Source organism: Haemaphysalis longicornis, unplaced genomic scaffold (genome assembly GCF_048455015.1).
Source record: "Haemaphysalis longicornis isolate Haplotype H1 unplaced genomic scaffold, Haemaphysalis longicornis Haplotype H1 scaffold_10, whole genome shotgun sequence".
In the NCBI taxonomy this organism is placed as follows: domain Eukaryota; kingdom Metazoa; phylum Arthropoda; class Arachnida; order Ixodida; family Ixodidae; genus Haemaphysalis; species Haemaphysalis longicornis.
The window spans coordinates 97,299,125-97,313,562 of NW_027526204.1; the positions used below are offsets into that span (position 1 = coordinate 97,299,125).

Here is a 14,438-nt window from a genome sequence, read left to right on the forward strand (position 1 = left end):
CAAATGCTGCGACACAGATTGCCGTCTTTACTCAATAATTATCAAGACATTTCTACCATTTCTTTTAACCATCTACGCAGCATCTTTACACTTAACTAATGATGTTGTTATAAGAATAAATATCTTCCTCTTTCTCGCTATGGTATTCGTAAGCTTACTTTTCCAAACCTTGCTCAGTATATATTTTTAGTGCTTTTTATAGCCACTGCATATATTGTATATATGTTGCGTTTTTTGTTTGTGTTGATTTTTGTTAATATTGGCCAATGCCGCTTGCCGCCTGTCTGCACCGGGGGGGGGGGGGGGGCTGGGGCTAGTCAAGCTGTTTTTACGGCTTTTTTCCCGGCTCCCTTTGCGCGACAGTGATTTGTTTGTTGTTTTTTCGCGCAAGTATAAAAAATAAATCAAATCAAATCAATCAAAAGCAGTTTCGGTAAATACAGATTATTTGCGAAAAAGAACTTATTCAACACCAACACTCTTTTGTGCACAGAAGTTCTTCAGCAGCATCAAGTCCATCGCTCATTCGAACTCCACGGCCACAAACAGACAGTTATCAAAGACAAGTTGATTCTTATCGATTTCTTTCCAGCTGACTCTCTCAGAAGCAACTCCCTTCTGGGGGCAGTCTGGGTCCGGTCTTCGCAGGCTCTCGACGTCTTTTTCCGCACATAGCCGGATCGGCACCCGCAGATCATTCCCTTCCTTCTTAGGGTGCACAATGGTGAGGGAGACCTGCCTGGTGAACGGCCATTGTACGAAGTCGTCCTTTGCTCCGACGAGGAGGGTGAAGAGGAACGACACGCCGGACAGTTTGCCCCAGTGTCTTTCAAACAGGCACGACAGGTCGAAGGTGTAGCCCTCCAGAAAGTAGGGCTGTTTCAGTCGCAGCGTGGGGTCTTCCGCCTTACGCATGGCGTCCACTCCCTCGAACTTGCATAGCGCCTTAGACCCTGTGTGGAAGAAGCAAAAAATTGGCTCAGGTTTACCGCTTCTAAACAAAGTTATCGCGAGTGAAAGCATATTACTCTTCCCACAGTATTTAGTGAGCTTCCCTTGGCTTGAGCTTTTCACAGCCTGCAGTCTAGCTACATGTAATGGATGATTGGGTTCATCCTGTCGCTCGGGTTTAAGTGCGTGCACAGACAGCCTGGCCGGCCCGCAATTGATGGGGACAATGAGAAACCAACTGCCAGTGAAGCCGCCATTTCACTCTTGCAGCGAAGCGAGAAAGAAAGTCGCTTGCAATGCGAGGAACGGCCTTGAAAGACCTCAAACATTGTAGACTTTAAACGTCGCTTTAATACAGCCGAGGAGTGTTGCAATCGTATTATGAGTGACACCGAAGCGTTCGAGCAATGCGCGTCAAATAAATGTCCATTTCATGTTTGGGCATTCTTTATTTCATTCCGTCTGATTGGAACGACTGAATCAACTAGGTCTGTAACTTCACACCTCGGCAGTGGCATCGTTTATGGTTAGAAGACTTAATAACGTCATTCAATTTCGTTTGCGTCTTCATGTATGCTGACTTTTGTGACCCGTGGGAATTGCGAAATGCTTTTGCAAATAGGGACTTTGCAACGGTCTTATTGTGGCCTAGACTTGACCACTTATGCAGCCTATGGGTTAATGTGAGCGTCGTAAGCTGCTAGCGATACTCCATAAATTTGCGCTAAACTGAAATAAACTTCTATAACGCACTAAACTGATGACAAAATTTGTGCAGTTTACTCCACCTGAGATGCCGGTGTGGCAGTGTTGTAGACGCTGTGCACTAATAACCATTTGCGAAAACTTTTTCGCTTGAAGGAGTTTTTTGCTCCTTACATGTTCTTTCAGGTGACATTACTATTAGGGCTTGGCCTTTTTTTCATAGCTGGAAATTATCTTGAGGTTAGAGCTAGACTCATCGTTCTGGAAACCACCACTCTAACATAACCTGCGGCCATCGTTCACTTGTAGCAACAAGAGCTGCTACCAACAGGTAGCTTATCAGTGCTGCGAGAACGATATGACTTGTGAGGCAGTGTTTTGAACTGGACTAACCTGTAGCAGAGTCGTACCAACTTCCATGAGATGACAGGGACACTTTGCTCGCGGAGTGGCGCTTGGGATCCAGTGTTCTGAGGAAGCTGGCGAGTGTGTTGGCCTTGTGTTGCAGCTCGACCATTGTTGCGTCAGCAGTAGGAGATTTAAGTATGGCCTCCTTTAACCCCTCCCGTATTTCTCGCAAAGCCGTTGCGAGACTGACTGCTTCTTCTGTGTCAAAGATGATCCCGTCGTCGCTTTCGTCCTCGCTGGAACTGGATGCAGTAGGGTGCAGAAAATACAAGTTCAAAAGCCTGTGATACATGCCATCACAAGTGAGGAATTTGTGTTTGAAAGAGTATAGGCTCCGGACAGCGAAGTTTGCCGGGCGAGCGCAGCGCCAGCCGCGACAGACACGCGCAACTCTGAGTCGGTCCCGCCGCGCCGACCGCCTTCAGCGCCAGTCAACGCAACTTTGCAAAAAACGTGTGTTATAACTTTATTTGCGCATATATGTAGTACATAACGCAACAGAGTCATGCAAAATGTTATGTAGTCGGGGGAAGCCTCCAAATAAAACGGGGCGCTGATAAAATGCTCTCGCGCCGCTGCCGAGCCGTAGGCTAACACAATTGGGAAGTATGTGTTCAAGGCTTTGCATTCTCCCGAAGATTCTTCTTCTTTGTTTTTTTTTTTTCGTAGATACCAAGCATGGTTACTGAACTTGAAAGGCCCACATTAAGCGAGCGGATTACATGCTGCCGTGGTGTACGATCTGCTTGTTAGTAGGCTGGTTAGCAGGCGGTCAATACACATAAGTGCGCTTTAAATTTGGTAACAAAGAGGGCCCCCAAGCACAGTTATAGCATTGTAGTTTTATCACCCAGTGGTTCTACTCTGCCTTTTCTAATATTCCACGTGCTTATACCGCCGTATTAAATACATATAACCACATATGGGGCGCGGCAACTTACAGGCATTAATGTTCCCAAATATTTCGCGAGCTTTTGGATAGCACAAAATCACCGCCTCTTCTTGCAAAAGAAACAATAAATTGTTGTCTAAGCCACTGAAAAGCAAAGAAAATAGAGCTAAGACGTGCCGCAATAAAAATTGGAACAATATGTACACAGGAAAACAATTTTCGCGTTCGGGGAGGAGGAGGAGGAGGACAAACTTTATTTATCCCAACCGTTGTGATTGCGGTCACTCTGGACCGGTGAGGGGTGTACTCAGAGAACTAAATTTTTCTCCCGTGACTTTTGTTGCAAAGGTGTTGACGGTAATAAAAGCGCTACTATTCCTTCCTAACGGAGGTCTCCTGCCGAACCCGTTGGCGTGGGGAGAAAAAAATACCCTAATATGAATATTTCGTAATTTATTCCGATACTCCTATTAGGTGTTCCGCTTACCCCTCCCCCCATTCCATCCCTGCCCAAAGGAATTTTTAGTGATAGCCTTCTCGTGAAGAGTTTCTTTTTCAAAGCGTGTTTACATGTATGCAACTAGCGTATTGGGCTACAACGTTAACTGTAAGCCCAAAAGTTTCTCGGCGAAGTGGGCACTTACGAACCTCCGCACTTTTACCCCAACAACCGTGAATTTCATACTTTTACATCTATGGAACATTACATTCGGGTCAAAGACCTCTATGTAACTCCCATGTGGTCCAGTTAGTAGTTCTGCAGTCGCATGCAAGTGCACTCACATGGATGGAATACCCCGCGCGGAAACATCGCGCAACGTCTGATATATTTGCAGACAAAGCCTCCTCTTTTGTGGATTGAACAATATAAATTACGCTTTCTTTTGAAGCGAAACATGCTGATCTTGAGACGATTTTCCCCGCAGGCAGGCTGTACAAGCGTTTCTCTTCTGGGAATCACTCCTATGCGGCCTTTATATGCCTCCCGATACGTGAGTTCAACCGAATAAATCCTTCTTCATTCACATGCACTATGTGGCAGGATTACTTTACAATCTCTTACTTCGTTTTAAGCTCAAAAGGGGCGACTAATATGCTTCATCCGCGCTGCAAAAAGAAGAGCGCCCCCGAGCCAGCAGCGTACCGGCTTGCGGGGACCGACCCAGTGTTGCGCATATCTGCCGAAGGGGACGCTGGGTGTCGCGGGCTCCGTGTCGCCCTCTGGGCGCTGTCCGGAGCCTATATCCAACGGAATGACGGCTGAGCAGCGCGGATCTCACGAGATTGTTCATTTTCGAAATTCAAGTTGGTTCATTTCGGCTTTGGGCCAGGACACTCATTAATATCGTAGCAGTAGCGAAATACAATTCTTTATCTTGAAAACATGTTCTGATTTGACAGTACTTAACTGAGAACGAAACGGGTATAAGTAGAGAGTAAGCAATTCACAGTACCGCTCACAGTGCATTACACAGGTTTGGTGACGCGTCATTTTAAATGTTTTGTACTACGGCAGACGTCTCTTCCTTATAGAGAACCGATGTTGTCAGGAATAATGACTCGTGATAACAAAGTAACAACCTGTGGCCTCACCCTGCATCTCTAGCACCCTTGAAGTCAAGGTAGCGATCGACCCGATCGTCATGGCCCGCGTATCGTGATATAAATTAACTGGTAACCGTATAATTTATATGTTTTGTTTTGCGAGAGGCGTTTCTTCCATTTTAGGAAGCTGTGGTTTTCAGGGTTAATGACTTTTGATAAAAGTAGCAGCCTACGGCCTCACCCTGCTTCTCTCGGACCCTTGCAGCCAAGGTAGTGATCGACCGTGTCCTTGCGAACCACGCGACTCCTGCACTTCGGGCATCGCGTTTGACCGTAAGCGCATTCGCCGATGAAGTGATCTTCCAGGTCTGCCAGTTTCCCCGTGTAGGTACAGCCAGCCACATCACCCGTGTCATTGAGGCAGTGTACTTCCCTCTCGCCAAGGTCTCGCTGCGCGAACGGTAGCGTCTGCACCTCCTCGCCCACGAAGGCAGAGCCATCGATGGGACACTGGCGCCCTCTGTCAATGACTTGGTCCTCGCACGACTCGCAAAGGACGTGCGTGCAAGGCAGCAACCTCACCGCGGACGCGACGACTCCGCACAGGCGGCAGATCCGGATCTTTGGAAGAGGTTGGGTGAAACGCACTGTGCGCCATTCCAGGAACTGGCCGAATCCTGTCAGCGTGTATTTGCAGAACATGGCGGCTGGTACACTTCAGCTTCAATTGGCGTTGAACCTGCAAGTATCAAGTATAGGCGACGTCGGCAGAACTCCTCGTTACCTAGATAGACATCAGATTCCTCAGTGATTTGAGGAACGAGGCAGTCTGACAAGGGCATTTGTAATTCCGTCAGATATGTGTCTCTTTTACAAGTGTTTCTACGACCACAGTTTAATTATCACCTTAGGCTGCGAAACTAGTGCTCATAAACGCACTCTAGAAGAAAAGGATGTCCGTATACAAAGGCTTCAATGTTTATGTTGCGCCTTTTGTACTTATAACGCAGCATGAGCTTGCAAAGCGGGTACGCAAGCGCATGCTCCTTCATTACTTTTCACTCGTCAGTTAATGGTTTTCGGGCTACGTCACCGCAGTTGAAACCACTAAAATGTGTCTTTAAAGGGTTCGTATAGTCTTACGTCCTTTTGTGTATAAAAAATGAAAAACATTGAACTTTGATTACACAATGAGTAGCGCAGTTTTCATGACAGTACTCAGGCCTTGAACGGAAGATTAAAGGATATGTTTGTGCCTCCGTTAGAAGTCATGAAGTTACAATGGTCATAGTAACTTCATGGCTAAAGAAGTCATAGTTAGAAGTGACTATGGAGCACATGTCTATCTGCGTCTCATATGTACCGTGATGGACAAATGAAACGCAATCACGAAAATATCAATTAAACCCACGAATAGCGTGACTTTTTTTCATGCAAGTCAAAATGACGCGTGCATTAATTAACTAACAAAAATGGTAATCTGGTTTCCAAATATACCAATAGCGTGCCATTATTTCCCCTACACGAAAAGTATTTATCAATTTTGCGTGTTTGGTTCATATTTACGTGTTCGCATTTCGTTTTTCCACGACGTACACCCAAGCTCAGAAGTTTACGGACCACTAAAGCAGCAATTTTGAGTTACTTCTCTGCTACTCGTCAGCCCGGAGTACTATTATTAGTTCAGCACTTATACGAAATCTCGCATGCATTCGACAGTTTGTGGGGCTGCTATAGGAAGAGAAATAACCTAACATTGTCATTTCCCGGTTCCGTAAACTTTTGATCGTGGCTTTGCGTACCCTTTGCACTGGCTATTTCAGAGTAGCTCTGTCGTATCGCTTGGTGACCGCTATCGGGATCATTTGTGACGCATCTATAGAAAAAAAATATTCCGGATGATACGGGTTCTGAAAGGACCACCACACAGAGAAACCCCGTACACAAAATGATTATAAGCCGTCTCCCGTGTGAAGCTAAAAAGTTTAATATCATCCATTGAGGCAGTTTTTTTTTTCACTAGAAGTGCCCATTGGCTCAGCTCAGTCCAGAAATGGCTCTTACACCTGACGTTTAATCGTTCAATTTGACACAATTTGTGCAATTATAATAAAGTTATGACGCCTCCTCCTGGACGCCCCGATGCCATCTAATTGATATACAAAACCCGGAAATGTCGTTTTTACAGCCAGGAAGTTGTGTATGGCCCGTTGGATTTCCAGCCTCAAAACACTAGGCCCTGGGCTCCACGTCCGGCACATAAAAAGTTTGTTTATTTAAATTTGCGATTAATATATCCACACACGCACGCAAAGGCTTTCCTCTTACGGTGTCGTCGGTTGTGAGTGCTTTTTCTGTGCTAGTCTCTCGACAGCTTCGAAGGTTTGTGGACTTTGGGGAACCCTCTATTTTTGTAATACCGAACAGTTTTGTACCATGCAGGCCTGCGGAAACGAATAATTTTTTTAAAATCTCACAGACAAAGCTGAAAAAGGTGTACCTCGATCGTTTCAGCACGTGTCCTGGAAGTGGAGAGTTCAGTACTTTATCCTTGCCAGCGACGCCGATTTTGATGTCTCGAGCTTTCATTTCACGTTGGAGCTTTTAATTACCTGTGCATGTTGTGTTGTTAGGGCGTCCACTTGAATGAAGCAGTTACATTTTGATGGCGGAGTAAAATGTTATTTATTGAAGCCTTGCACTGTCAGCTTATGTCTCCCCGTGGGTTTCTGAAAACATTGCATCTCCAGCATATATGAGCGGCGATAGCAGTCCTCGTAGGCGCACAAGCAGCCACTGATAACATTCATTGTAGGTGAAGGCCTAGCGGGAGCTTAATCTTTATGGACGATCACTTCGTATCTCGCACTGTTGCAAAAATGGTGAGGGTTTTCCCTTCCGTGAGTTGACGAGTGCACTTCAATTGACGCGAAGGCCCATAAATGACAAAATACCTATCTTTATCACTGAGCAGCTGGTTTTCCCAATCAGGACTGATAGTGTGGGCATGGCTCAAGCCCAGAGAGGATAGTAGTGACCTTGCTTAAAGGGGCACTGACACAAAATTTTGAAGGCGAGATAACTTCGGAGATAGATTGGTGGGAACACATATACATCATCTGCGAAATATCAGCGGCGAATACAGCCTAGAACATATTTAAAATCAATTTTGAAGTGTGCGAAACGCAACCGAGCAGCCAGCAGAGGACCACGCGCAATTGTAAATAAACAACATCCAAACACGTCACGAGGTTGTGTTTGCCGCTTCCGCACTACCGGCGTTTTTTGCCGGCTCGCCTGGCTCGCCGCTCCAATCGGAGGGCCGGAGGGCGGAGCTTCTGCTCTCGAGAACGAACGACCCGATCGTTGGCGGCGGAGGCGCCGTGATTTCGTCAGCTAATCGGGCAGCTGGCCGCGACCAAAGTTCTACAGCGATTCCAGACACTCTGTTTCTATTACTGTTTATTACCATTGGATGCGAAAACGCGCCGGAGGCACGAAAAGCTCACTGATCTAGCCGCACGGTCGCTGTGCAGGCGGCGGCCACGGCCGCGAAGTGGCCCGGGCCGGCGCAAGTACCTCGAGTGATAGCTTGTTACCGCTGCACGAAATTGTCCCCAAGTCCCGACCATGGTGGCTTACATGAGAAAGGAGTTAATGATGCGATGGCGGGTTGCATTAAAAATTGTCATCTGCACCGATTACGAGAGCGGCACTCGAATATCCGCCGCAGTGCTGAGCCGAACACATCTGTAGGCGGACCTGTAGGCAGACCGGCCGGCTGCTCCCAGCGCGCGCCTTGCCACCCACCGTCTCGAGCGTCGCGCGTCGTTCTTTAGCCGCGATAGCATTTGCACTCGCAGCGCCTGCGTCCCATCCACGGTCGCTTTTTAATTAAGCGCCTCACGAGATCAGTACGTGGGGGCATTCGCAGAAACTGCCGTCGATGCGGATTCGACAGTGCTACGGCGGCTCTGCTCTGTAACTGTGATATCCCTCCGACGGTCACGTGGTCAGCTTTGTTCACACAAAATCCACAAAATCCATCGTTTCGCGGCACTCGCTGAAACCGAAACTGCGACTGGCCGCATTGAAAATGCCTCTAATTAAACAACCGTCGCACGCTGAAGCAAATGAGGTTTCTACAGGTTATAAGTAGGTCACTAGCTACTTATCGCAACAAAAAAAAACAAGATGCAAAATTTTTGTGTCAGTGCCCCTTTAAAGGTTGCAAAACTTTCCTACTTCACGAGAAATTTGTGGAACATTTCTTCCTTCTTACTCTCTAACAGACTTTATCCCGCACCTCCGCTGTTTGTAACACCTCAGAGAGATACAATAAATTCATTCATTCATTCATTCATTATATGCTCAAGCCCCAAAGACAATCCTGCGGTTCAGTTTTACGGAATTGCGCTGGATTTACCAAATCCGTGCAGCCAACAGTCATTTCGGGAAGTGATGCTTTTGAGCATGCGACTTCACTTAACAGTTTAGTCTGCACTGTGGAATCATGTTATGCAAGCATGGCGTACTGCAGTGAGCAGCACTACCGTGCAGGCATTTTTTCGTGAAACGGCATGGACGTTACATTAGTACCATAATTTGCTTTGTTCGCCGCATGAATTGATCTCTAAAGTGAAAGGTGGTGAAGCGGATCCCTGAAATTGCACTAAAATGTCTGCTGATGGTACGCTTGGGTGCTGCTTAATTTACTCAAACCATCAGTCATTTACACCAAGGACCGTGCCGACAAAATAAACCGAGAGATTGATGAAGAACGTAGAAGATAAAAGCAAAAAAGTGATTAAATTTAAAACTATATGGCACTGGTCCCTCACAGTTCAAAAACGTGCTTTGTGTATTTGCATTTCAGCTGTTAAAAAAATTAAATACTAGCAACAGTAAACAGACAAAAAAAGCAACACGAAAAATAGCGGCTAAGCAAAATAAATAAAAAGACAGCGAGAACAATAGGTGGTGGAAAAATTAAGGAAAAGAAAACTAGTGTAAATGCACCAAATATGACAGGGAAAAAAATCAGTAATTTTTTTTGCATCTCAGAGTGCTTCAATCACTTTGTGATTGCCTCCTCTTGCACTAAAATTCTAGCCGCTATTATTATCTAGGCATAGAAACGTGAACAAAATAAATTTCTTTTGGAAATTTGTTACTACGGCGAAGTCTTAGCACCGCCAGCCAAAATAACAATAAACTTTCACCCTTCACCTGCAGTAACCAAATGTCAAGGTGGGTGTTTTGGTCGGAGGTTCTCACACTTCGGTGTGGTAACAAAAACTGAAATTGAGGTGTTAATAATTGTGACAAATATTTGAATTTCTAAAGCATATGTGTTGAAGCTGCCCAACACATTCAACACACGTACATACATTTACCGCTCGCTTCGTCTCAAGTGGCTAAGGATTATCACATCATCACTATCTTTACGTAAAAAAACAAATGTTCCCGTTACCAGCGTTTTCGTGATGGTGTCAGACAGTCGTTACAATGAACTCAGAAGCAAACTACGGAGGCGTAACTGACTGTTGCCATTTGACGAATGAAATGGACTGCTGCTAAGAAACTATCAATATGTATGGTTATAATAGTTATTACCAATAAATGGTTGATCTTTTGATGTGTTATAGATTCTGTAAACCTGACAGTCAGTAAGTTTAACAAAAATATGAGTAATTAACGCTTTATTTTACTTGAAATCACTCTTGGTTCAAAAGCAATACTTTAGCGTGCGGCTGCTAGATGCCTGCCATCGTAAAATCGCGTCTGTCGGATTTGAAGCCGGTCGGTCAAGGTTGCAGAGCGTAGAGAGAGAGAGAGAGAGAGAGAGAGAGAGAGAGAGAGAGAGAGAGAGAGAGAGAGAGAGAGAGAGAGAGAGAGAGAGAGAGAGTTGCTTTATTGGAAGAGAAACGAAAGTCGACTCAGCCGATAACTGCCTCTCGGGTTGAGGGCACCTCAATCAAGACTCAGTCTAGGAGGAGGATAGAGAGAAAAGAGGGTGGACAGAAAGAAAGATAGATAGAAAGGGAGAATAAGATGACGGTTCACATTCCGCGCAGCATGGACAGCACTGGCGGCGTCATAGCCGGTCCGAAAGTCCCGTGTCCTTTAAGAAGTCCAGCAGGGCTCGGAACGCAAAAGAATGCCACGTGACCATGAAAGAGCTTTGCTTGGCTACATTGCTTTGTCGGTGTGTGAAGACTTCCAATAAGTGCCGTAGTTGGAAAGACTTCCGCGCGAGCAAGAAAACGCGTTGTCGTAGAAAACTCAGGAGTGTGGCGGAGTGGCAGTGCGGGCGGGAGCGCTCGAAGCGCATTGTCTCCTAGCCGGAAATTAACAAATGTTCCCTCGCTTAATCGCTACCACTCGCATTCACCTCAGTGAACGAATTTTCATTTGTGTAAATGGTTACTCAATGTAAAGAATAAATACTAAATTTAGAAACGATGCTTAGGAAATTTTACCAATGCTTACAGGACATTGAATGTTTGCGTTGTAAGTATATTTAGAGCTCACAGTTTAACTAAATTTGCGCAAAACTCAAAAGCTATTCCATAAACACTACCTTCACCTGCATAATAATATTGTAATCATTCTTTAATAGCCATTAAAGTATTTATTTAGTAAGTATTTTAACTCCGTCAGTTATACTACTCAGTTAACTTCGACAAATGACAACGATTTTATTTTCACATGATTACCCTTCACCGATGATTTATTTGCAACAATATGCCACCAGGACACGAGAAAAAATATTGCATCTATTCATAATAGCTGCTAAGAAATGTTGGCTGCGTTAGCGTTGCTTTACTCTTTCCATTTGTACTAAAAATTTAGCAGTCTGGCATTTCACACATATGCTCAATAAAAGCTTTCCAATCGTACAGAATATAGTGCAATGCTCACTGTCGCCGGCTTCCCTTCCCTATCGGGCATTCCTGCCCTCCAATAAAGGTTTCTTTCTTCTAGCATCTACCAAAGAACTTGCAAGGCGCACACGGTGCCAGGTTTTGTAATGTCGAAATTCTATTCGGCAGTACAGCGCAGTAATTGCTCGAAGTTTTACACTGCATTCGTTTTTATTTTCAGCAAAATTTAGACCTCAATTTGTTGGAATCACGTGTTTGGTTTGTTTTTTGCTCTTTCATCAAAAAATCCTCCACACAAGCGACGTGAAACTGGACCGAATTCAGGACCACGTGTTCAACAACGTGGCGCTTTAGCCGGAGATTCAGCACAACACTTTTCTGGTTAAGAGAAAGAAGAACAAAAGTCGTGGCATTACAAATTTTTGAGGATGTAAATCACCGAGCGGGAAATATTTACCAGCAAGGAAACAAAATCGTCCTAGCAATATGCTCTGAATTCGTCTAAGCCTAAAGTTCTTCTACGTGTACGGCAGGTACATAAAACCCACTCTCAAACACACATACAAAAATACACTCGACTATCTTACGTCCGGTTGCTATATCTTCCCTCTAAATCACACACATACACATACACACTCGACTATCTTACGTTTCGTTGCTATATCCTCCCACCGACTGGCTTCCGCGTGAATAAAAAGAACATATTCTGTCTCTGGCTTCTTCGCGGGAATAATAAAGAAAACTTTGAGAAATCAGCCTACAGAGGTGCACTGGATTTTTTAAAATAGCTGCTCGAAATTTAGCATTTAAACAATCTGCATTGTGAGGCAGTCGTCATAATTTGGGGGATATTCATTCGTTACGATGCAAAAGCACATCGAAGATGCTCGTTAAGCCAAAAGGCAAGTTAAATCATCGTCGTACGTACCGGTTTGGCCGCCTTGCTTTGTGACTCGACACTGCCTTGAAGGTCACCCCGTACCACCTCGAGATCAGTGTTAAATCGACGTCGCGCTTTATAGATCGCGGGTGCAAGTTTCGGTTACAGTGGTGATGACGGAACAAGTACCACTTGGATCAAACCATTTGTTTATGGGAGCGACGCTAGAGGATGCTTCAAGTAGCCTGAGCTGTAGATGGGGGGGCAGATAAGGATTTCCAAAGACACTAAACTATGAGGTATAGCGGAGCTGCAACAAATCTTTACCGCTTCACAGGGTATGGGATAGATGTTTACTGAAAGGTTGCAGGCTAAGGTAAATCGTATAGCGTAGGAGTAGGCAGAAGCAGCACGGAGGCGCAGGTCGGTGCGAAGGGCTTCAAGCCGCCACAGGAGAACACAGTCGGCTGATAGTGCGTGAGATATGGACACTCCGCATCGGGTTTATCGGATTTCGGCCGTGTCGGAAAGGTTCGGCCTTGCGTTTTCAACAGCACTGATAACGCGAGGTCGCCCCAGCGAGGCAAGAACAACGGGAAAAACACGGAACCTTCTATATTCAGGCGCATAAAATTAATGAAGAGCCCTCCCCAACGACGCGCATCAATGCCTTTGTAGCGTCGGTGCGTGAAACACCATAATCAATCATAAATCAATCATTCTATATTCAGTGGCCGCCATGAAGATTTCGGGTTTTGTGAAGGGACATAAAATAGGCCGGAAGGGTTGCACGCGTGATAAAGGCGGCTTGCAGTGGTTGGAGGTAATAAAAATACTTGTTTTTCGCCTGTGAAGATTACTGCTTTGTACGACGGGTAGTGCAGTTTCGTGTTTTGGATGGTCAAATGAATGACGCTACCGGTGCACAGAAAAACCGAAAGAGCGAAATATTAGCGTAAAAAGAAAAACAAATAAAACCATCTAACCAAACCAAAACCGAAAGCAAACCATCTAAGAAAAGTACACACACAAGCAATACTTGCGTGTGGGGAGACGTCGTAAAATCAGGGGGTGCTTAAAATTTTGTCTTTGTCACTAAGGCAGCAGTAACACCTTTTCCTTAGTGAAGAAACTATTTTTTCTAGGTTTGCCTTGTGGAATCGGTCTCAGTGCAATCTTCTTTACTACTTTACTAGCGTGGCAGAGGTCTCAGAAAACCATCAATCTGGATGGCGGGTTTGAACAGCCCTGCGAATCCACGCGTAATAGTGCAATAATCCCTAGTTTATCAGTCAATCCGACAGAGATTCCTCCCTTTGTCCCAGGCACCAAGGCGCTAGTTTTCTCAGGGGCTTGGATATGTCACAGTGCGAAAAAACTGACTTCGTTGATGACAGTTAACAATGACTGATGTGTTCAATTCTTCGATGCTCGTTGCCTTACTCAGAGAATTATATTAAGTAGCGTGGAACAACGACGAATGACACGAAGAGAGACAAGCAGAAGCGCTATCCTTGAAATAAACTCGATCGCTTGTCACACGGAAACCTTTTAAGCAAACGTAACTCTAGGATCTAGCCGCTGAATAAAACAAGCTCGTGCCAATTTCATGGTGAGGGGCTCAGAAAAAATGAAGGAACCCGATCCATCTTTGCGTGATTGGTCAATACCAATGACTATAGCAACTGCTGCATAGTTTAGAACAGGCAGTTTAGGGGGGTTGACCGGCTTGTAAGCGGAGTACACTGTCGTATCAAGAGGAAAGTCACGTGACCAATGCCGTCATGGCAGGTGCAAATGTGCAGGAATCCTCACTGACCTCACGTAGCTCGCCCACTCTCTTGTCATCGCCAACCCCGAGTAACACTGACCGACAAATGATGTGGCTGGAAATGTCATTACTGCTTCCGAGAGAGATAACAATGGCACCACACCTTGCGCGCCAGCAACGTTAACCCTTTATTGACGAACGTTGCCCACAGGCAACATAGCAGAAAATATTTTTTTTCGGTTCACTTTCGGTTTCGCACGCTTCTTTTTCCCTCCAACGGCTGCCCATGTTACTGACACATGAACGTGTGGCGCCATGTGATGTATAACTATGAAAGCGACGAAGAGAAAAAAGAAGTTTGGCACGCAAATCTCCGCAGAGCGCTCGACGACGCGACTT

At 45.4% G+C, this 14,438-nt stretch overlaps 1 protein-coding gene across 2 annotated transcripts; it reads right to left on the reverse strand.

Annotated features, from left to right (window-relative positions):
- Positions 1 to 428: 428 nt before the first annotated feature.
- LOC144158914 (uncharacterized) lies at positions 429 to 12,989 on the reverse strand. 2 transcript variants are annotated; one of them, XM_077690102.1, is made up of 4 exons: positions 12,317 to 12,989; positions 4,743 to 5,240; positions 2,050 to 2,306; positions 429 to 953 (listed from the first exon to the last, which is right to left on the reverse strand). In XM_077690102.1, the coding sequence occupies exons 2-4, from the start codon at positions 5,201 to 5,203 to the stop codon at positions 523 to 525; spliced, it is 1,149 nt and encodes a 382-aa protein (XP_077546228.1). In that variant the 5' UTR covers positions 5,204 to 5,240; positions 12,317 to 12,989; the 3' UTR covers positions 429 to 522. The 2 variants fall into 2 exon arrangements, with proteins under 2 accessions (XP_077546228.1, XP_077546229.1); XM_077690103.1 differs by lacking the exon at positions 12,317 to 12,989 and adding an exon at positions 7,114 to 7,322.
- Between the last annotated feature and the right edge of the window lie 1,449 nt (positions 12,990 to 14,438).

Bases quoted from the DNA above. Each gene is read 5' to 3' on its own strand.
- LOC144158914 (XM_077690102.1), bottom strand. From the start codon at position 5,203: ATGTTCTGCAAATACACGCTGACAGGATTCGGCCAGTTCCTGGAATGG. The intron at 2,307-4,742 runs GTGAGGCCGTAG...TACTGCATCCAG, and splicing joins AAGGGTCCGAGAGAAGCAGG to TTCCAGCGAGGACGAAAGCG. The intron at 954-2,049 runs GTTAGTCCAGTT...TCTTCCACACAG, and splicing joins TTGGTACGACTCTGCTACAG to GGTCTAAGGCGCTATGCAAG.